The sequence below is a fragment of the Pristiophorus japonicus genome, chromosome 18 (genome assembly GCF_044704955.1).
Source record: "Pristiophorus japonicus isolate sPriJap1 chromosome 18, sPriJap1.hap1, whole genome shotgun sequence".
NCBI lineage: Eukaryota > Metazoa > Chordata > Chondrichthyes > Pristiophoridae > Pristiophorus > Pristiophorus japonicus.
The window spans coordinates 89,872,132-89,896,730 of NC_091994.1; the positions used below are offsets into that span (position 1 = coordinate 89,872,132).

Genomic DNA, 24,599 nt, shown 5'->3' on the forward strand with positions numbered 1-24,599 from the left:
TCTCCCCCGCCCCGATACTAATTTCTAAGCCGATCAGATTTATCATGCACAATCTTTCTTTCTGAAATTGGCAGCTTTTAAAATTCTCTCTTCATCTATTAGTCGTAATTCAATCTCTAATTAAAGATTCTAAAATTTTCCTTATCATGGATGTTGAACTAACTACCTGCAATTACTTGGGTTATCTCTGTCTCCCTTTTTGAAAATGGGTATTACATTGGCCACTCTCCAGTCCTCTGGCACACACCCACTCTGAAATGAACCTTGAAATATAATTTCTAGGGCCTCCGCTATTTCTTCCTCCATTTCCCTCAGTATCCTTGGATTTATCCTTTCAGGTAATGGCACTTTGTCCTTCTTTAGCTTAACTAACTTCTCTACTTATTTTATTTGATGATAATACCTCTTATCTTGCTTTTAGCCAATTTATTATTTACTTCCTCCTCAATATCCATCTCTTTTGTAAACACTGATAAGCATCCCTGGACATTTCTATTTATCCTCTGTTATCTTCTCAGGGTCCACCTCACGCTGAACAGTTATGTTTTTCTTAATATATTTGTAGAATACTATTGTGTCTGTAAGCACTCCAGTAATGACTCCACGAGGCAAGGTATTATACTTGAACTGTGGTGACCTTAGTTCATTTATTGCAGCTCTCGAGTAAGGGTACAGTATGGTGAGCTCCCGTTTATACCTGGTTACCTGTCGTGTACTGGTGGCCCCGTAGGTCTCCACCAGTTGCACCCTCTGGTGGTACAAGCATAGTGCATACAGTGTGAAGGTACATTCAGTAGTCTTATGTAACTGTACATTGAGTGTACAGGGAGTATACTTATATTATACATATACAACATCACTCTCGCCATAGTCTTGTGTCACTGGCCTTTGCATTGTGTGCTCTGGCCCTAAACTTGAGTGCCCAAAGCCCTTGCACCTTGTCAATGCTTTGGCTTGGTTCTCTCCCTGTTGACCCCCAAGTCCTTATTGCCACAACATTAGGAAATAGTCAGCAGTGGACGGTTTGAGGTTGCAGTGGGGGTTGAGTGGGTTCTGGGTGTGATTCATGTGTGTCCATGGCTACATACATCCATTTCCAACCCTCCGCAATACATAGACTATGTGTGTGACTCAACACCTGCATTTGCATACATGTACAGAAAGAAAGAACAAAAAAAAAACATAGGATTAATTGCATCACTATTGGTGTTCTGCAGTAGTGGAACAAGTACATTTTACAGGTAAGGTACATACGTGATATCCCAGTCTTGCCCCTGATTTGTGTAGGTGCAGGTGGGTGAGGACGCTAGTTCCAGAGTAACCGGACTGTGTCCAGGTTGTCTGATGGCGGCACTGCGCCCCCTGCCAGCTGGGTGGGCTCGGATCGCTCACCTGGCTGAGTCTCAGGGCCTTTGCCGTTGCCTAGTGGTGGGCAGAGCCACAGGAGTGCGTGGCCTCTCTGTCCTCCTTTGAGGGCTGCGGTATCTCCCTGCTGCCCTTCAGCGATGGTGGGAGCCTGGTCGTCCAAGGTCCCATTGGGAAAGCTGGAGGATGCTCTTGCCCTGGTAGCCAGAGAGGTAGAGCCGATCGGGGGCAGGGTACCGGTAGTGGTGCCTTTGCCGTCCGCTGATCGCTGGTCCTGCAGCTGGTATGCTCCCTCTGTGTGTGGCCACGCTCCCTGGGGCATCACTTTGGTCCCGGAGGCACAGGCTACATGATCGGGTAGCCCGCTGGACCTGGTGCTTCCGATGGGAGGTTGCCTTTGTTTTTGTCGGCGTACATGTAGAACCCGGCATCGTACATCATTATTTCATTTACAGTCATATTACATTGGTTCCGACTGCCCTCGCCCGGCTCAACATAGTTAGTGACATTTACGTATTTGCATTTGTCAATTACATTGTTTACTTGTGTATCATCGGCATCGCTATATAAAGAGTGGAACTGTCCCTTTAATTGTGATGGGTTGCCGGTCTCCTTTAAGAGGGCCTTGCAATCTTTACTCCAATCCGGTTCACTGCTCGGCATCACATGTTGCTCCCTCAACGCTGCCCCTCGTGGTCTGGCCGCTGCCATCTTTACTTCAGGCGCTTCACCTCGTGGTTCCCACGAGGTAGGCTGCGGTGATCTTTTTTTCCCCAGATTCTGCCACAGAGGCAGGGAAGTTGCCTCCTGCGTCGATTCTCTTCCTCCAGAGTTCTGCCACTGGCGCCTGGGAGGTGAGGTTGGTTCGTTTTGCCGTTGGGTTGAGCGGTCTGTGTCATCTCCACGCAGTTGAGTTGAGCGGCTGGTTTCTCAAGTGTTGTGCTGGATCCAAATTTGGGGCCGAATAGGATGTCGATCGCCAGAGGCTGGAAGTTCTCCCAGCTCTAACGGATTTGTTTCATCCATTTTCTTCCGAGCAGCGTTGGACCATCACCAGCAACGATCCACAAAGGTAACTTGTGCATCGCGCTGTCATGGGACACTTGGACATCCACGCTGTCAAAGACTGGGATGGTGTCGTTTGTGTAGGTGAGCAGCTTCACTTGGATCGGGATCATTTTAGGTCGTTCGATTGGATTGTCCCAGAGTTTCTCAAAGGCCGTCTGATTCATCAGCGATTGGCTCGCCCCTGTGTCCACCTCCATCGTGACTGGAACATCGTTGATTTCGACTTCCATTTTCAGCGGAGAGCTCTCGATGGTGCAGGTAAATACTCCGTACACCTCATCGTGAGGCTGAGCTGCCTCCTGGACTCACTTTTCATCGTCACTGGAGTCCAGATGATCAGCCAACTCTTCATCGACTCGGTGAGTACAATTTCTCTTGCACATTCGCAGGAGGTGGCCCTTCGTACATAAGAACATAAGAACATAAGAACATAAGAATTAGGAACAGGAGTAGGCCATCTAGCCCCTCGAGCCTGCTCCGCCATTCAACAAGATCATGGCTGATCTGGCCGTGGACTCAGCTCCACTTACCCTCCCGCTCCCCATAACCCTTAATTCCCTTATTGGTTAAAAATCTATCTATCTGTGATTTGAATACATTCAATGAGCTAGCCTCAACTGCTTCCTTGGGCAGAGAATTCCACAGATTCACAACCCTCTGGGAGAAGAAATTCCTTCTCAACTCGGTTTTAAATTGGCTCCCCGTATTTTGAGGCTGTGCCCCTAGTTCTAGTCTCCCCGACCAGTGGAAACAACCTCTCTGTCTCTATCTTGTCTATCCCTTTCATTATTTTAAATGTTTCTATAAGATCACCCCTCATCCTTCTGAACTCCAATGAGTAAAGACCCAGTCTACTCAATCTATCATCATAAGGTAACCCCCTCATCTCCGGAATCAGCCTAGTGAATCGTCTCTGTACCCCCTCCAAAGCTAGTATATCCTTCCTTAAGTAAGGTGATCAAAACTGCACGCAGTACTCCAGGTGCGGCTTCACCAATACCCTGTACAGTTGCAGTAGGACCTCCCTGCTTTTGTACTCCATCCCTCTCGCAATGAAGGCCAACATTCCATTCGCCTTCCTGATTATCTGCTGCACCTGCAAACTAACTTTTTGGGATTCAGGCACAAGGACCCCCAGGTCCCTCTGCACCGCAGCATGTTGTAATTTCTCCTCATTCAAATAATATTCCCTTTTACTGTTTTTTTTCCAAGGTGGATGACCTCACATTTTCCGACATTGTATTCCATCTGCCAAACCTTAGCCATTTGCTTAACCTATCTAAATCTCTTTGCAGCCACTCTGTGTCCTCTACGCAACCTGCTTTCCCACTAATCTTTGTGTCATCTGCAAATTTTGTTACACTGCACTCTGTCCCCTCTTCCAGGTCATCTATGTATATTGTAAACAGTTGTGGTCCCAGCACCAATCCCTGTGGCACACCACTAACCACCGATTTCCAACCTGAAAAGGACCCATTTATCCCGACTCTCTGCTTTCTGTTAGTTAGCCAATTCTCTATCCATGCTAATACATTTCCTCTGACTCCACGTACCTTTATCTTCTGCAGTAACCTTTTGTGTGGCACCTTATCGAATGCGTTTTGGAAATCCAAATACGCCACATCCATCGGTACACCTCTATCCACCATGCTCGTTATATCCTCAAAGAATTCCAGTAAATTAGTTAAACATGATTTCCCCTTCATGAATCCATGTTGCGTCTGCTTGATTGCACTATTCCTATCTAGATGTCCCGCTATTTCTTCCTTAATGACAGCTTCAAGCATTTTTCCCACTACAGATGTTAAACTAACCGGCCTATAGTTACCTGCCTTTTGTCTGCCCCCTTTTTTAAACAGAGGCGTTACATTAGCTGCTTTCGTGTTACAGCCTTTGCAAGTATAGTCTTTGTAGCCGGTGGGCCCTGTGATTTCCTCCACAACGCCAACATATGGTTGGCCGGTTGGCCGGTTGGCCCCATGTGGTGGACTCAAGGTTGTGGGACTCGGGGTTCTGTTATCTCTACCCTGAGAGAGACTGCTAGCAGCAGCCTTGCCTCCGAAAGGCGCCAGTCGGTTCACGTAACTTGCTGGGTTAGAATCCTGGGGGTGAGTCATCCGCTTGGAATCGTAGGCCAAGACCATGAATGCCTGGCTCACATTGATTGCCTTCTGCAGGGTGACCATGATGTCCACAGAAAGCAACCTGTGGAGAAGGCCCTCGTGGCCAATTCCAATAACAAAGATGTCCCTCAGTGCTTCGGTGAGGTGGTCACCAAAATCACACGGTGCAGCCAATCGTCTCAGGTCTGCAGCATATTTTGCGATTTCTTGGCCTTCGGGCCGCCGGTGGGTGTAGAACCGGTGGCCGGCTGTGAGGGTGCTCTCTTTAGGTTTGAGATGTTCCTGTATCATCGTTACGAGCTCTGCATATGTTTTGGTTGTTGTCTTTTCTGGGGCTAGCAAGTCTCTGACGAGGCCATAGACAGTGGGCCCACAACTGCTGAGCAGGATAGCTCTGCACTTATCAGCCAGCGAGGTCGGGGTGTCTCCCGCCAGGTCGTTCGCAATGAAAAAGTGTTCGAGCCTTTCCACAAAGGCCTCCCAATCTTCCCCATCGGCAAATTTTTGAAATGTGCCAAGGTTAGCCATTTTTTGCGTGGAAATTCGTAATCTCGTCACCAGTTGTTGTGTCTGTAAGCACTCTAGTAATGACTCCACGAGGCAAGGTATTGTACTTGAACTGTGGTGACCTTAGTCCATTTATTGCAGCTCCCTTTTATACCTGGTTACCTGTCGTGCACAGGTGACTCCGAGGTCTCCACCAGTTGCACCCTCTGGTGGTACAAGCATAAAGTGTGAAGGTACATTCAGTAGTCTTATGTAGCTGTACATTGAGTGTACAGTGAGTATACTTATATTATACATACACAACAAACACTTTACTGTTCTTAATATTTTTTGAGACTCTCTCCTAATACTTACTCCTTATCCCGCTCTTAATCTCTTTCCTTATTTCCTCATATTCTCTCGTTTATCATTCCTTTAGGCACCATATACCCACTTCTTCAGTTGTAGATTATTTTTAACCTATTCATTTATTCAGCATTCAGAATCCTGACATATTCTGCTTTTTAATGGTGTACATTTATTCTGCACCTTTATAATCCAAAAATATCCCATTGTTGATCTACAGTCCCGTGTGCCAGTTTCTTGTTCCACCGCGGCTCAGCTAGCTGACTCCACATTTTTATAAAATCTGACCTATTCCAATCTGGCGCCTTTGTTTTTAAACTAACCTTTTCCCTTTTTATTTGGAGCTTAAACTCTATCATACTATGGTCACTATTCCTGAAATACTCACCACATTTAACTCATCTACTTGATCTATTTCATTACTCATTACAAGATCAAGCAACACCTTTCTGCTTGTTGGAAGGAACTCTGCACTAATTTCTCTGCTTACTTCCCTCCCTGTCCCAATCTATGACTGCATAATTAAAATCTCCAACAATAATTTTGTTATTCCGACTCAGCTCCCTGATCTGTTTACAAATTTTCCCTTTCATTCCTCTCCCACAATTAAGGGGTCTTTGATTTTGAACCGTATTGACTCTGTCTGAACCTACTTTTTGTGTACACCAGTCCTCTCTGCAGCATGTATTCTCGCTTTTGTTCGACAGGGCTGTGGTGATACCCGCCCTCCTGTATGGCTCAAAGACGTGGACCATATACAGTAGACACCTCAAATCGCTGGAGAAGTACCACCAACGATGTCTCCGCAAGATCCTGCAAATCCCCTGGGAGGACAAACGCACCAACGTTAGCGTTCTCGATCAGGCCAACATCCCCAGCATCGAAGCACTGACCACACTCGACCAGCTCCGTTGGGCAGGCCACATTGTTCGCATGCCCGACACAAGACTCACAAGCAAGCGCTCTACTCAGAAATCCTACACGGCAAACGGGCCCCAGGTGGGCAGAGGAAATGTTTCAAGGACACCCTCAAAGCCTCCTTGATAAAGTGCAACATCCCCACCGACACCTGGGAGTCCCTGGCCAAAGACCGCCCTAAGTGGAGGAAGAGCATCTGGGAGGGCGCTGAGCACCTCGAGACTCGTTGCCGAGAGCATGCAGAAACTAAGCGCAGGCAGCGGAAGGAGCATGCAGTAAACCAGACTCCCCACCCACCCTTTCCTCCAACAACTGTCTGTCCCACCTGTGACAGACACTGCAATTCAGTCACCTGAGAACTCACTTTTGGAGTGGAAACAAGTCTTGCTTCCACTCCAAAAGTGAGTTCTCAGATGACTGAATTTCGAGGGACTGCCTATGATGATGATTCCCTCCTTCACCTATACTGCTACTCCTCTTCCTATCTTACCTATATGAGATTAAGAGAGGGATAAGGAGTGAATATGAGGCTCAGTGGCTAGCCCACTCGCCCCTGAGTCAGAAGGTTGTGGGTTCTAGTCCCATTCCAGGGACTTGAGCACATAATCTAGTCTGACACTCCAGTGCCGTGCTGAGAGAGTGCTGCACTGTGGAAGTGCCGTCTTTCGGATGAGACATTAAACTGAGGCCCCGTCTGCTCTCTCAGATGGACGTAAAAGATCCCATGGCACTATTTCGAAGAAGAGCAGGGGAGTTATCCTCGGTGTCCTGGCCAATATTTATCCCTCAATCAACATAACAAAAACAGATTATCTGGTCATTATCACATTGCTGTTTGTGGAAGCTTGCTGTGCGTAAGTTGGCTGCCACATTTCCCACATTACAACAGTGACTACACTCCAAAAGTATTTCATTGGCTGTAAAGCGCTTTGATACATCTGGTGGTCGTGAAAGGCGCTATATAAATGCAAACTTTTCTTTTTTTTCAATATTGTCCATCCAAAAATTATTATAAAATATTATAACCCTATATGTTTATCTTTCCCTTCTGCCCAGTTTGCAGCCAAGTTTATATTAGTGCTAGTAAAGTTATATCTTCCTGCGGCATAATTGCTTTCAATTCTTTAGTTTATTCCCCACATTCTGAGCACTGCAGTACATACACTTTATCTCTTTTTCTTTGGTTTCTATTTAATGCTACTCCTTTCCTCTTGATTTTTCTTGTCATAAATACTTCATGCCTTTATCTTGAGTCTTTTCCTTGCTTTTTTTTCTGGTCAATTTGATTTTCTTCATTGACTCCCTTTATTTCTGTATGCTGGCCCTTTTGCTAAACTGTTCTCTATTTCTACCTTATCTATGTTTTTTTACGTTCTCTATTTACTTTTTATGATCGCTTTTATTTTCCCTGCCCCCTTCCTTCCTTCCTTCCTTACTGGTTTAAATGTCTATTCACTTCCCTTTTCACCCATTTTGTCAGTTCATTAGCTGCGTTCCTGGTCAGGTGGGGCCCACCATTGTGGAATAGCTCCCATATTAGAAATGGTGCCAATGCCCCATTAAACAGAAACTCTTCCTGACACCACCCCTTTCGCCATGTGTTGAGAATCCTACCCTTTCTATCATTTCCTATTCTAGTGCGTGGCTGTGGATGGGGGTGAGAGCGGGGGGCGGGATGAGCGGTAATCTGGAGAGTACCACTCTTGAAGTCCTGATCCTGAACCTGCTTCCTAATCTCCTTCTGCAGGAATTCATGAAATGCTGGAAGGATCATGCCTTTATCATGGGAGTCACAGATGCTGTGCTATTGTTCTCACTTAAATATATGTATGTGCGTAACCCTAATCCTAACCCTAACCCTAGTGCAGTGTCCACGTGTGTGTGTCTGCCTGTCCATGTGTGTGTGTATCTGTCTATCCATGTGTGTGTATATCTGTCTATCCATGTGTGTGTATATCTGTCTGTCCATGTGTGTCTGTATCTGTCTATCCATGTGTGTGTATCTGTCTATCCATGTGAGTGTGTATCTGTCTATCCATGTGTGTGTATATCTGTCTATCCATGTGTGTGTATATCTGTCTATCCATGTGTGTGTGTATCTATCTATCTATGTGTGTGTATATCTGTCTATCCATGTGTGTGCATATCTGTCTGTCCATGTGTGTGTATCTGTCTATCCATGTGTGTGTATATCTGTCTATCCATGTGTGTGTATATCTGTCTATCCATGTGTGTGTGTATCTGTCTATCCATGTGTGTGTATATCTGTCTATCCATGTGTGTGTGTATCTGTCTGTCCATGTGTGTGTATCTCTCTGCGAGCACCTGACTGTGTTTTTCTGTGTGTCCGTGTGTGTATGTAAAGAGTTGAAAGACAAGCAATCCGAATGCAGGTTGTCTCCTTGGTATTTAAATCCCAGGTAGAGGCTTCTCTTGTGTGTTCCAGTTACAAACACTTGAAATCAGCAAAACCCTCGAGTTGTAGTCTCATCACATCCTTCCTGCCGGCCCCCATGGGTATCAGCGATTAGGCTACGAGGGCTCTCAGCAGATTAATTATTTCCTTGGGTTGGAAAAACGAATCAGCATTTTTTACCCAGCTGCTTGTTCGCACTTGTTTCTTGCTGACTAGAAGCTTTGACGAGTGACACTGAGCTTAAAGGATACATGGATCTGGCTTGCCTCATACTTAATGTATCACACTTTGTTTATTTAATTGTTTCCCTGCTTGTCCTGAAGGCACTGGTCTGTAATGCTCCTACCAGTGCCCCAGCTGAGATCAGCGAACACTGCACCCAGCGGGGTTGGGTCTCTTCGGTCTGTGCGGTTCCATTTTCCCCATTGAACCATCGATGAAACCCTGTCATTTTGTTTTTCATTTGTTTTAAAGACTGCACAGGCTGGGTCTCTATTTTCTCTAGAAAAGAGAAGACTGAGAGGTGGCCTTATAAAAGTCTTTACAATTATGAAAGTGTTCGATAAGGGTAGAGGTAGAGAAGATGTTTCTACTTGTGGGGGAGTCCAAAACCAGAGGCCATGAATATAAGACAGTCATTCATAAATCCGATGGGGAATTCAGGAGAAACCTCTTTACCCAGAGAGTGGCGAGAATGTGGAACCCGCTGCCACGGGGAGTGGTTGAAGCGATTAGCATAGATGTATTCAAGGGGAAGTTAGATAAACACGAGGGAGAAAGGAATAGAAGGATAGGTTGATAGGGTGACATGATGAGGGTTGGGCAGGGCTCATGTAGCGCATAAACACAATAGACTTATTGGGCCGAATGTAATTAGAAACATAGAAACATAGAAAATAGGTGCAGGAGTAGGCCATTCGGCCCTTCGAGCCTGCACCACCATTCAATAAGATCATGGCTGATCATTCCCTCAGTACCCCTTTCCTGCTTTCTCTCCATACCCCTTGATCCCTTTAGCCGTAAGGGCCATATCTATAGAAACATATAAAATAGGGTCATTCTATTTCAAAAATGAATAAAAGAGATTATTCTGAGGAAACACAGGCAGATAATAGTGATAACAAGCTCCATGATTAGCTTACACTGGATTTACCTGATGCTAAACAGCCACTGGGGTGGATGCATGCCTTCCTCTGTGTGCAGGACTGCCTGAGTAAGATGCTGTTTATATTATGAAATTAAACGACGACAGTAGTCCATGCTCATGCACGTGGGTGCTTACATAGAATTACATCGGACTTACAGCACAGCAACAGGATCCGCGGACCAACTTGTCTATGCCGGTGTTGCTCCACACAAGCCTCCTCCCACCCTACTTTATCTAACCCTGTCAGCATATCCTTCTATTCCTTTCTCCCTCATGTACTTATCCAGCCTCCCCTTAAATGCATCCATAACATTCGCCTCAACTAGAACACGGTGTCACTGACTCCAGACAATTACAGCAGTTTCATTTCTTTCCAGTCACACACTTTAACACTTTGTATGCTATTTAACAGGGTCATTTATGCTATTTAACAGGTTTATTTTACATCAAGTTGCTCCTTTAAGGTCTATTTCAAAACTGAATAAAAGAGATTATTCTGAGGAAGCACAGGAGGATAATCGTGATAACAAGCTCCAAGCTTAGCATACACTAATGTGGAAAATATTCCCAGATACGTCACAGAAGGAGGAGAAAAATAAATAAGAGGACTAACCGAGTTGACACGAAGCTGTGGTGAGAGAGTTAGGAGAGCTGACAAAATGCAAAGCTGTTTTGAGAATGTTTTTGAAGGTAGACAGAAATAGAGAACCGGAAAGGTTTCTGGAGCAGGTTCCAGAATTGAGGCAGCTGAGGGCTCTGCCACCACTAGTGGGGTAAAGGGAGGGCAGGAGGCACAAAAGACCAGAGATGGAAGTCTGAAGTGTGTAGGAGGGACACGTGTCTGTCGGCACTTGCAGAGATGGGGTGGAGCAAGACGACAGCGAGGTATGAAGATGAGGACAAGGATTTTAAATGTAATGCATTGGTAAACAGGAAACCCAGTGTAGGTAAGTGAGGACTGTGGTGATGGGCAAACTGCATTGAGTGCAGGACAGGACACAGTAAGCTGAGTTTTGAACATGTTGCAGTTTATTCAGGATGGAGAATGAAAGTCCGGCAGGGAGGACACTAGCGAAATCAGCCTAGAAATGTAGATGCGTGGCACCCGTTTGTGGGCGCTGTATGGCCTCCTAAGCCTCCAATATCGCGTGCAGGAAGCGCATGCCCATTACAGGCCAGATAGTGCGTGGGCTACCATAACGGTGAATGGCAAAAAAGCGGCATTTGTGCTCGCACCTGAAACAGGTGTTAGGTTCTTTGCAGATACAAATAAGGGGCGTATTGTCTGTTTGAGGCCCCCACTTCCCCCACTATCAGTGACAGCTGCCCGCAGGAAAACTGTGTGTGTCCTAACAGGTGGTCCTTAAATAGACCGCCTGTTACGCTGCACAAACACGGTATATTCTAAAAAGATACTAACCTAAATGTGGAGCTGCTAGCCCCACTCCCACCCTTCCGCTGCTAGATCGGCATCTTACCCCCCCCCCCCCGCGCTGATTACCGTCATTACCCCCGCTCCCCCCCCCCGCTGATCAACATCATTATCCCCGCTCCTCCCCCCCGCTGATCAACATCATTACCCCCGCTCCCCCCCCCGCTGATCACCATCATTACCCCCGTTCCCCCCCCCGCTGATCACCATCATTACCCCCGCTCCTCCCCCCCGCTGATCACCGTCATTATCCCCGCTCCCCACGTCACCCCCCTCCCCCGCACCCCCCCACCTGCTGATCATCACCATTACCCGTGCCCCCACCGCCGATCGCCCTCGTTACTTCCCGACCTGGTCGCGCCCCCACTTTTTGATAGCAGCCCCCCTTCCCAGTCACCGTCCCTTCCTCACTTACCTGAGGACTACTCCAATGCCATCAGCGACCCAATCTTTAATCGCACCTTGCCTGTGAGCTGCCTGTTGCTCTTGGCTCACCAGCTTGATGTATATCGGGAGCGCCATGTGCCTCACCATTCAGCTGCAGGGATCAGTCCCTGTGCCGCCCCCCCCCCCCTACCCCCTCCTCTGTGCAGCCAAATTTCCCGACCATCAAGTCTAGATAGAGTGGATAAAGCTTTCGGCAGAGGAAGTATGTCGTTTTGTTGATAAATAGGATGTAGGATTTGAAGCTACGGTCAAAGTAGATGCCAAGATTTCACACAATCTTGTTCGGCCTGAATGAGTGACCAGGGAGGTGGCTGCAGTTAGTGACAAGAGATGTAGATATGGTGGAGGCCGAAATCAATAGCTTTGGTCTTCATGGTGTTCAGTCGGAGCTAATTTCTCTCTGCTCCTTGAAAAGTGTCCTTAAAACCCACCTGTTTGACCATCTGTAGAGTCACCTCGATTAACCTCCAATAAGACTCTATCCATCCATTCCTCGCTTTGAAGCACGTTAGGATGTTTTTCTACAGGAAAGTGTTGTGTAAATGCTGGTTGTTTGTGGGCAATTGAGGGTAGGGGGCCCAGAAGAGGCAAGGGCCCAGGGGCAGCACGGGCCAGCCCACACTGCGATATGTGTGCGCATTAGGTCCGTGCAGCAGAGCAGGTCTCCAGTCATCCTGGTTAACCCTTGCCACTGGATAAAGGCCTAGCTCTGTCAAGCCCGTGTGGTGGCTGATGTGCAACGGTCACCACACGTTAAAAAAATTCATGCACAGGCATCTTCCACCCCTGGAGTTCAGAACTGGAATATCGAGTCCTTCATTGAAACATCTCATCCTTTTTGGTGTGGAAGCAAGTCATCCTCTTTCGAGCGACCGCCAATGATGATGATGTTTGTAAAGAGTTACAAAGGGCATCCATTCAGAGGGTTACATTGTAAAGAAATGTAAAAATTATATAAAGTGTGGGCTCTGCCATCTTTTCATTTGTTACAGGCCTGGCTGTAGACCTCCATACAGCAGAACACCAAAATAAATAGGCACACCTTCAGCCTGCTCCAATATATAAACCTATCATTTTCTCAAACTGTTGGCGGTGACCATCTGTGTGTTTTAGTAAACTGTCCTTACATCAACCTAAATTACATTTCTCATCTTTCAACATAAAACTTAGTTATTTTTCTCTTCAAACGCTGGGAGTTATGAATGTGGGTGTAAATCCATTTTTCAACTGAAGAATAAGAAGTCTGAAGTTTGATTGCCTTGAGCGATTGGCACTATTGTGACTCAGTGACAAGCTGCGATCCAATTAACGAACCTATTGGTGATGTGAGTAGTGCTACAGACACTCAGACTGAATTCTTTCACTTTCAGTCATTCCATCCCAAGCCAATTATGATGAGGTGTTGATACCAAGACAAGGCAGAACATCTCTGACATTGTTTGCATGCACATACCTTTAATTAAAAGAATTGTGCTGCTTATCATGTGGGGAGTGTTATTTAATTTAGAGGGATCCTGCATATTTCTATTCTCCCCGCACCTGTGCGTGCTGACACATACATACATACACATAATTTTTTTTTCATGTGGTGAGCATTTGTGCCTCTTCCTCCTTTTCAGGCAGTGAGTTCCAGACTGCCACCACCCTCTGGGTGAAAAAAAATTCCTCTCAAATCCCCTCTAAACCTCCTACCTCCTATAAAAGAGCACATCACAACTTCCAAGTTTGCGACGATTTCGAGGTGGGAGACTGGTGAAGTCATCAAAACCCAGGTCTCTGTTTGGAGCATGGGCAGGAACATCAGCAGGGCCCAGGTACAGAGGAGGAGCAGGAAGGTCGGGACAGATGAGCGGCGAGAGATCGTGGCGGAGGTGCGGCGAGAGATTGAGGCGGAGGAGCGATGAGAGATCGTGGCTGAAATTCGGCGTGTGATCGTGGCGGAGGTTCGGTGAATGTTTGGTGCGGAGGTGCGGCGAGAGAGCGTGGCAGAGATGCGGCGAATGTTTGTGGTGGAGGAGCGTCGAGAGATCGCGGCAGAGGTGCGGCAAGTGACGGAATGGGGCCCAGAAGAGCCGAGGGCCCAGGGCAGTACGGGCCTGCCCACACTGCGATATGTGTGCGCACTAGGTCCGTGCAGCAGAACAGGTCTCCAGTCGTCCTGGTTAACCCTTGCCCCTGGACCAAGACCTAGCTCTGTCAAGCCCGTGTGGTGGCTGGTGTGCAACGGCCACCACACATTAAAAAAATCCTCGCACAGGCATCTTCCACCCTCTCAATTGGAGTTCAGGACTGGAATATTGGTCCTTCATTGAACTATCTGTGAACTCATCCCTTTTGGTGTGGAAGCAAGTCATCCTCGTTCGAGGGACTGCCTTTGATGATGATGCACACATACGTGCACACACAATCACAGACAGGTGGATAAACAGGAAATGCCAGAAATACACAGCAAATCAGTCTGCAGCTGTAAAGGGAAAAGACTAGTTGATGTTTCGGGTCTATCATCCACTCCCAAACGCCGGCAGGAATGATGTCAGGGCAGGTGGGTGGGGGGGGAGTGGGAAGTGTGGTGGTAGTTGAATGCCAGCAGGGATCCAACAGAACAGTTCCTGACTAGAGGCAAATGTTTGGGCGGGGGATGGGGGGGGGGGGAGGCAGGGAGGCGGGGTGGAGAAGTTGGAGGGGGAAAGGGGGGGGGAGTAGGGTGTTGCTCAACTGATGCAACGCCGGGGCTGGGGATTACCAAAGATTTCTTGAGAGGTCCAGGGGGAACAATCCTGCTCCTCCTGGGCCCACAAGAATTGCACATAAAAGTAGATTTTGTAAACTTACCTTGGCTTCTTCTGGCCGTTCTGCGGACTCCCGCCATGTCGAGTTTGGTCCCATGTGGACCACCCGAATCTGTGTTAAAATGAGTTCTCGGCAGTGATCATGTCACCAGGCCACAACTTTTAGATCTGAATGAGACCCTGCAACAGTTTCCTCAGCCGACTTCAAAGTCTGTGGAGATAAACTGTCGCCGGATGGGACGGTGTGGTCGTGGGCCGGTAAGAGGACTTTGGACGATTTTATCTCTCCCTCGCACCATTCCTGTCAGGTGGGTGGGGGAATTAAAATCATAGAAACGTACGAGTTAGGAGCAGGAGGAGGCCATGCAGCCCTTCAAGCCTGCTCCGCCATTCGATAAGATCATGGCTGATCTTCGACCTCAACTCCACTTTCCCACCCAATACCCATATCCCTCGATTCCTCTCGAGTCCAAAAATCTATCTATCTCAGCCTTGAATATACTCAACCACTCAGCATCCACAGCCCTCTGGGGTAGAGAATTCCAAAGAATCACAACCCACTGAGTGAAGAAATTCCTCCTCATTTCGGTCTTAAATGGCCAACACCTTAGCCTGAGACAGTGACCCTTAGTTCTAGATTCTCCAGCCAGGGGAAACAACCTCTCAGCGTCTCCACTCAGTATCTTATACGTTTCAATGAGATCACCTCTCATTCTCTTAAACTCCAGAGAGTATCGGCCCAATCTACTCAAGCTCTCCTCAAAGGACTGCCCTCTCATTCCAGGGATCAGTCTAGCACACCTTCACTGCACCACCTCTAAGGCATGTATGTCCTTTCTCAGGTAAGGAGATCAAAACTGTGCACAGTACTCCAGGTGTGGTCTCACCAAGGCCATGTACAATTGTAGTAAGACTTCCTTACTCTTGTACTCCAACCCTTTTACAATAAAGGCCAACATGCCAATTGCCTTCCGAATTGCTTGCTGTACGTACAATTTCCCCGTAGGTGCAATCGACCCCTTTCCCTCGGTGATAACCTCGTTGCGCACCATTAGCGCCCCCCAGAGGTGCCGAAGGGACAATAACAAAGAGCAATATTGCCTCCATGTGTACATGGACTTCAGGTGAAGATGAGGTCAGGCTTGGTTGCGATGTCCTCTGAATTCAAACATTCTGCTGCCGCTCACTGTCCCGATTTGCACATGAAGAACAGCCACTTGGGCGAGGTACTGGAGAGTGGCCAAGACCCTGTGGGACCTGCACCCCAGCGAGAGTTAGCACTTTCAGGAGGAAAGAGGGATGGAAAGTGGAAAAGAAACATTGAGGAGAAATTGTTTGGTCCAAAACATCGAGTTGGTGCTGTGTTACCAACTCACAGCCCATAGCTTCTGAATCCATTACACATTGTGATTTATTGGTTCGAAGATATTTCTGTTGCTTTCCTGAATTGCTTTGACACACCCACTGTTACCATGGCCACCACTGCAATGCTCAATGGTGGCACTATTTTCTTCAATGATTTAATTGTATCACCTTATACAAATTGCCCATCATTTTACTTTGTTCACCAAGGTGAAGGCAAGTCAATGAGAGTCTGCGAGGACTGCAAGTGACGCACATTAACATCTCGGGAAGTTCAAACTGACACTTTCAATAGATGTCAACCATGGACAAAGCACCAAAATAACCAGTGATTCCAAATGAATAAAATATTCTTTATTCTGAATATTATGCAGCGACACAGGGGCAACAAGCAATCAGCCACAGATCGCAGCTGTTCCTCCGTGCATACATATTGAAACAGAGTGATGGATGCCTCTCCCAGATCAAACATCGCGACAAATAGACAGTGTCCAGCAGCTGCTGACTCTAATTACACATGGTCATATTCACCACTTGACTAATGTTTCCAAACGTTTTTGATTCTACACTGAAATGACTGTTGGAAATATCAGTCCACGGTCAGTCAATGGGCTGGAATGACATTCCATTGTGTGCTGATTAACCTCTCCACTGCACAGAGGAATGTCACACGAGTGGTTTAAGGATTCAGGTCTTGGTGTTATCCACTGTCATTTATAAACGTTTTTCCTGTTTTTGAAAGCCAAGTAATATCCACAGGGCACCGTATACCATGAGATGGAGACAGGAACGCACACAGCAATGTACACACAGTATACACACAGCACTGTACAAAGCGATTTAGACACAGCACTGTACTCAGTGATAACCACAAGGCACTGTATATAGTGATATGCACATTGTACTCAAAACATTGGGCACATTGATTTAGCCTATTTCTCTTTGTTCACCCTCCCCTTCAATTTGCTCCATCTGGAGGCAATAACTCATACCTGTACCAGAATATATGTCCCAGGTGCCAACCACCTACTGGTATCTTGTCCAAGTGGACATCCTTTACGTGTGAGTGTCGACTCCGAGTGTCAGTTATTCACTATGGAGGCACCAGAGCTGAGCCTCACCCTGTCCTCACACAATATCCACACATACACTTTACAATGGGAATCAATGGACAGTGATCGGGGCAAGAACCCTGCTTTTGTTCGACTCTAGCCCCATAGACATTGAGGCAAGTTGTAGCAAACCCTACCAGCACACCTATTGGGAAAGTTAAGAGGGGACCTTTTAGAGGTCTTCAAAATTCTGAGCGGTGAAAATATAGTGACTAGTGATAGACTAAAGGTGAGATTGTAATGAGAGGGCACAAATTTAAGATTATCACAATAAAAATTAAAAGGGAGGTCAGAAAAAAGATTCTTTACAGAGAGGGTGATTACGATAGGGAATTCTCTTCCACAAACCGTTGTTGAAGCGGACTCCAGAAATACTTTAAAAAGGGAATTGGATAGTTACTTGACAAAAAGTTACATTAAAAAAAATCCATGCGCAGGCATCTCCCACCTTTTAAGATGTAGTTCAGGACCTGGAATATTAGGTCCTTCATTGAAACACCTGTGAACTCGTCGTATTTTTGGCATGGAAGCAAGTCATCCTTGTTTTGAGGGACCGCCTATGATGATGACAAACAGGAGTGTGGGGAGTGTGCAGGATGAGACTAGGTGGCCCATCTGGGGGGTAATTACCATTGCTGATGGGTTGTTTCTGTGCTGAAACACACTATGATTCAGTAATTCTCCGATTCAATAATTCAAACACTCTAAGATTTACGATTCTAAGGGGGTAAAATTGCATAGCGCCCCCAGGGCAGTAACAGCAGTGAAGCGTGACTTCCTGCGCCAGGCCCAGAGGTCCGGCCCCAGCAGCAAAATTGGGCTTACCCTGGCCAAGAGGAAGTGGAGCGCAAATTCTCGTGCTCCATTTCGTCTCGGCATCGGGACTGGGGCGTTAACGTTTGGGAATTTTCCAACGCTATGCAGAGAGGCGCGTAACGCTGGCGGGAGCACAGGGCCCTCCCCTGCCATTAAAGGGGAGGGAACGCTGCGGACTCTGCATTAGGGAGAAGGGGGCCACCACTACGCTGCTGGGAAGCAGGTTACCATGGAAACAGTCCGGCACAGAAGCGGAGCGCCGGGTTGGAACATCGCGGCACGGACCGCGCGATTTAAAGAGGGCAAGGCCGCGACCGATAAGTCAGCCATTGAAAAAAATGTCAGCACGCACCTCCCCCCAGGGAGCGCTAACGGGGCACACACGACTTTTCGCCCAGGCGCGGTGCCGCTAACGACTCCTGCTAACTTCCGCGGGAGTTTAGTGATGGCGGTAAACAGTAGTGCCCCGCTCTGCTAGCGATGACGACATCATCACTGTGCCCAGTGACCCGTTTTCGCCCTGCAGCAAAAATTCGGTATCGTCCCCTGTGCCAGCAACAGTTTCAGGGGCACGTACATGGCGGCCAGCCGCTCGCTGGACGCTCGTTAAAGGGGAGGTGGCGTGCGCGTGATTAAAAAATTGGCTGACTTACTTGTGGCAGCCTGCTGCCTCCTTGAATGCGGGGTCAGTGCCGCGATGTGATGGCGCGGCACCCCACTACCACCGCGGTGTTCCAGGCCGGGCCCCGCAGAGGCTGCAGTTTGGCCCACCCCCGCCCTTCAATGTAAAGGAAAATTGGGCAAGGTGTATAATGAGGGCCGATCCACTCCCACCCAGTTTACTCTCAAGTGGAGATTGTAAGTTCCGCCCGATGACTATCAGCCTTCGTCTGTGGAGCTCAGTTTAGGGCCTCAGGTTTTCACCATATCGACCAAGGAACAGAGAGTAGTGCAGTAAACAGGGCAGATGGGAGCAGGAAGTTACAATGAGACATAGATGGATTGAGTGAGTGGCTAAAACTGACAAATGGTCTTCAATGTGGGGAAGTGTGAGGTCGTCCACTTTGGATTCAAGAAAGACAAATCGGAGTACTTTCTGAATGGTAAGAAATGAGCAGCTTTGGAGCAGCAAAGAGATTTGAATATCCATGTACACAAATCACTAGAAGCTGGTCGACAGGTACAAAAAGCAACCAAAAAGGCTAATGGAATGTTGGCCTTTCTCTCAATGTAGCTGGAATACAAAGGGGAGGCGGTTATGCTTCAGTCATCTAATACTTTGGTCAGACCCCCATCTGGAGTATGGTGTTCAGTTCTGGGCACCGCATCTCAGGAAGGATATATTGGCCTTGGAGCGGGTGCAACGCAGATTCACCAGAATTATACCAGGACTCAAAGGGTTAAATTATGAGGACTGGTTGAATAAACGTGGCTTGTATTCCCTTGAGTATAGATGTTTGAGGAGTGATCTGATTGAGTGTTTAAAATGTTGGAAGGAATCAATAGGGTAGAGGCAGGCCATTTAAAGAAGGCAGTAGAAATCTGAAACTCTCTTCCCCCAAAAGGCTGTTGTAATGTATTTGCCTCATGAGTTCTTGCTTAAGAATTCAGAGCAACACATTGCTATTAAGAACGAGTTGGTTTATTAGCAAAGGTTTAACAATCACACTACACATTACCGGTTCATCCACCGGGCTCACAACCACCTGCCTCATCGTGGATCCCTGGAACTCAACTGGCTGGGGTTTTATTGAGTCTTGTGAACATCACATGACTGGCTAAGCCACTCCCAACTCATCAGCTCTACCAACCTGTGAGCATGCTCACAATGCATGCATTACAGCTGTGGATGCTGGATCAGTGGAAGCTTTCAAAACTGAGATTGATAAATCTTTTTTCCATAAGGGATATGGAGCAAAATGGAGTAAATGGGGTTGAGCTGCAGACCAGCCATGGTCCAATTGAATAGTGGAACAGGCTCGAGGGGCTGAATGTCCTCCTCCCTGTTTCTATGTACTTAGTGTCTTACACAATTGAAGCATTGGGGGAAGTGGTCCAGACCATAATTTTCATAAATTTCTGAGGGCATGCGTTGATATTACACCACCTAAACCATCGGCAAAGAAATCCCACAACTCTAATCATTTACAGGCTATTCCTGTAAGTGATGTAGTTTAGAAAGGTTTAACAAGAAATCCACACACTTTTATGTAGCCATTTATAAATGCAGACAGGATAGTCACTTGTATTGTGTGCAATTCAGCCACCCACACTTCAGGATGATTCCGATCTTCTTTCTTAATTTGCTGTGCCCTGTCGCCACTACCAGTGGATAGAATCCCACAAATCCCGAGGCAGAGAACCTGGCGATAACCAGCATGTAGCGTGTTGAGGAGCTACCCTTAAAATTATAGTAATTCACTGAAAAGACATGCGTGCCCCAACAAAAAATAAACAGCAAAATCAGGTACAGGATGGTCTTGGCTGCTTTCCATTCAGAACTGATGTGGTTGCTGGCGAATTGGACATCCTGGGTTTTCTTGTAGTTTTTGTAGAGAAATAACAAGGTGGCAGTGTTTGCAAATACCATTAGACTAACGGGGATTGCTTCGTGTATTATGACAGAGATCAGTGTGTATGTGAAGCCGCCAATTTCATTTGGAAATGTCCACACACAGCCGAGTAATGGTCTGATAGTGCTACTGATCACCATTAGGTTATTGGTACTGTTATTCTTTGCGTTGGATGAGTATACCAGGGCAAAGCTCGAGTAGACCAGGCTCAAAGCCCACTCCACCACCATGGCCTGCACAACCCTCCTCCTCTCATTTAACCTTTCCAACATGCCCCGGCTTGTTCTGATTGTGAGAAAGTGGAACAGGCTTAGACTGAGGGTGACCCAGATGCTTGCTGACCTCAGCCAGGTCCAGATGAACATCATCAGCTTGCAGCCCTCGTCAGAGAACGAGACAGAGAGTCCAGCGTCGAACGCCAGTAGCAAGGTGTTCCTTGTCACGGAAAGCAGCAAGTTCGCCACCGCGATGTTCATCAGGATGAGGTCGGATGAGGCAAGGTAACTGTTCTCTCGGGTGGTGTCGGCAGCAATCCAGATAACCAGTGCGTTTCCCAGGATACCACAGGAAACGAGCAAACCGTATATGAAAACTTGCAGTGGGTGTTCCGCCATGTCACATCAGCACCGTGTCTACGGAGGATCACTGAAATAAGATAGACATGGCAAAGAATTGATACAAGAGTCTTAATGAGGAACCGACCCTCTGAGATCCTTAAACATTGAGGATTTCTTTTGTTTATTCTACATTATTGTTCTGTAAATAGTGAGTTCTAAAGGTATCTGACACCCATTTCCTATTCCATACTAAGACCTTCTCGCCCATCATGCTTACCCTCGTCAAACTACACTGGCTCTCAGTCTCCAATACATTGCATTTAAAAACCTCGGCCTTGGTTACTAGTCCCTGCATGTCCTCACCACACCCTATGCCTCTGCTCACATCCTCTCCCTCCAATTCATCTTTGAATGCACAGTCTTCAGCTAACATGCCCCATTCACCCTCCCTTCCTAAATTCCTCACTGCCTCTCTCACCGCCTTTAAAAACTTCCTTGAAACCTTCAGGTTGGCAGGCTGTAACTAGTGGGGTGCCGCAAGGATCGGTGCTGGGGCCTCAACTATTTACAATCTATATTAATGACCTAGATGAAGGGACCGAGTGTAATGTATCCAAGTTTTCTGACGATACAAAGCTAGGTGGGACAATAAGCTGTGAGGAGAACACAAAGCATCTGCAAAGGGATATAGATAGACTTCGTGAGTGGGCTGTAAGGTGGTAGATGGAGTATAATGTAGGGAAATGTGAGGTTATTCACCTTGGTAGGAAGAATTGAAAAACAGAATATTTTTTAAATGATGAGAAACTTTTAAATATTTGGGTGTTCTTGTTCAAGAAACACAGACAGCTAGCATGCAGGTACAGCAAGCAATAAGGAAGCAAATAGCATGTTGTTCTTTATTGCAAGGGGGTTGGAGTGTAAGAGCAAAGAAGTCTTGCTACAATTGTACAGGGTCTTGGTGAGACCATATCTGGAGTACCGTACACAGTTTTGGTCTCCTTATCTAAGGAAGGATATACTTGCCTTGGAGGCGGTGCAACGAAGGTTCACTAGATTGATCCCTGGAGGAGAGGGCTGTCTTATGCTGAGAGATTGTGTAGAATGAGCCTATATTCTCTGGTGTTTAGATGAATGAGAGGTGATCTCATCGAAACATACAAGGTTCTGAAGGGGTAGATGCTGAGAGGTTGTTTCCCTTGGCTGGAGTGTCTAGAACTAGAGAGCACAGTCTCAGGATAAGGGTTGGGCCATTTAAGACAGAGATGAGGAGGAATTTCTTCACTCAGAGGGGTATCTTTGGAAATCTTTGTCCCAGAGGGCAGTGGATGCTGAGTCTCTGAATATATTCAAGGCTGAGATAGATAGAATCAAGGGATATAGAGATAGGGCCATGATCTTATTAAATGGCGGAGCAGGCTCGAGGGGCTGTATGGCTTACTCCTGCTCCTATTTCTTATGTTCCAATTTTGTTCTTATTTGATCCCACTTCTGCTAGCTCCCCGACGTCTCCTATTCCTGCTCAATGCAACACATCAGCATCGGATGCTTTACTATGTTAAAGGTGCTGTACAGCTCTGATTTTCATCAGTTGTCCCATTAATGCGTGCAATTGGGATACAAGAGCGTAAATATGAGCGGAGATGATTTACGTGCGGCACATATTCTGGTCAAGTTAACGTGAAGCTGCTTGCTGCACAATTTTACAATATAATATGACATCACCATGCAGTACCCTGGGGTAGGAAAGCCACGAACAGTAGTAAGAAGATGGATCAGAGGAGGCTGAAGATGCAACTGCTGAACCTTTTCCAATTATTCATCATGTTCTCATTGACTTTCTCCTTAATTACCCATCCAACCTATTGAGTCAATAGTCCTGCCATCTCTATCAGGTCCTCAACAAATATCCAGCACCAAAAGCAGTGTCCAGCACTTTTGAGGCTTGATGTGAAGCAAAATCTTATACGTTCCTCTGCTTTCTAGTGATAATCCTGAGGCAATATCAGCTTATTAGGATTTTTCAACCTGTGGAAATCATCTTTCACTGTTTACCCTCTTGCATAATTTTGAAAACCTCTGTTAGCTTCACTGTGCCCCAATTATTTGAGCTTTTCTCCATAACTAATCTCTCGACTGGTATCATCCCAATGAACCTGTATTAACTGATGCTGACTCTCCCGAATTGACCCGGGCTGATTCTCCCCGATTACCGCTTGTTGACTCTCCCTGATGAGCCCATGCTGAATTTCCCACATTAACCATGTTTACCCTCTTCAATTGCTCCTGTTGACATTACCCCAGGCTAACTCTTCCCGATTACCCTATGCTGACACTCCATAATTACCACAAGTTAACTGTCCTGGAATAATCCATACTGATTCTCTCTGATCAATCTTTGCTCTTCACTCATTTCATCATTTGGTTGTCCCTATTTTTTTCACCAAATGTTCTCCTTTCTTTCTCTCCCAAAGGTGATGGGTATGGTTCCATACACACACCAGGTTTCCTCTGGTACCTTACCTGAGTGACCACTCTTCATGAGCCAACACAGGCTATTCATTTGAGCAGGGCTACACGGGCAGGAATGATTAAAGGAAGTGAATTGCTATGGAGGTAATTCTGTGATCAAGCGCTCCCAGTGGGGGAGCTGTCCTTGCAGGGGCTTGAGATGGGTCCTGATTACAGCCCTGACTCTCCGATCTGTCTCTCTTGTTCCCTGCACATGATTACAGAACTAGACCTTTTTATGGATATAATTATGGACTGTTACATAACTCAAATTGTTATCGTTGATACACAGAAAGACTTGCTTTTTATGAATGGCCAGGGAATGGTGGACACAATCAGAGTCAGAAAACAACTCATTAACAGTGACTACAACACAGTAAAGTTTGAAGTAAAAGTTACAATAGAACTAGTGAGCAGTACAACTAAGAATTTTAACTTCAGGAAGGCAGACATTGAAAGAATGAGGAAGGAACATAGAATGACAGATTGTTGTACACTGATCGATGGGGTACAGATTTGTAAATGATCACAGACTCATATAACAAACACACTCCAGATTATATAGAGTCCTTTGACAGACTTGTATCATGGACTCCCTGTAACAGACTCCTAAAGTAAATACATTTTCCAATTTTCTTGTTCGGTGTGACCCCAAAATTTCCCAAATATTCTGAACCTGAACCTGAGGGGGCTGAAATTTCCCCTTTCGTTAACGCCTCTGGCCGGTCAGAAAGGGGCGGGCAGGGCTTGTTGTAGAATGGCCACCGATTTTTCGTGGAATGGCCGCCGTTCGCGCAATTGCCCTCAAGCATTTATCCGGCGGTGACCATATCCGCCCCACTCCCCCCACTTCCACCCAGCTGCTGCCGAAGCCTCCTAAATGCGTCATGAGAGTGTGCACAGCCGATGTCCCACCCCAGAAGCGAAATTCAATTGAGTGCCCATCCAATGTATAGCTGCCATTCCAAATGGATTTCCTCAAATGGACACAAGGTCCATTGTAGGGCAGCCTGTCAATGTAACAGAGTGTAGTGCTGATTAGAGTAAGTGCGGTGTCTCATCATATTTACCAAATACGCTGAGGATGTCTATGCTATAACACTTCTTTCTC

General features: G+C 46.7%; 1 protein-coding gene across 1 annotated transcript; it reads right to left on the bottom strand.

Annotated features, from left to right (window-relative positions):
- Window positions 1-20,086: 20,086 nt before the first annotated feature.
- Window positions 20,087-21,034, bottom strand: LOC139229067 (olfactory receptor class A-like protein 4). The gene has a single exon (XM_070860725.1). The coding sequence runs from the start codon at window positions 21,032-21,034 to the stop codon at window positions 20,087-20,089; it is 948 nt and encodes a 315-aa protein (XP_070716826.1).
- Between the last annotated feature and the right edge of the window lie 3,565 nt (window positions 21,035-24,599).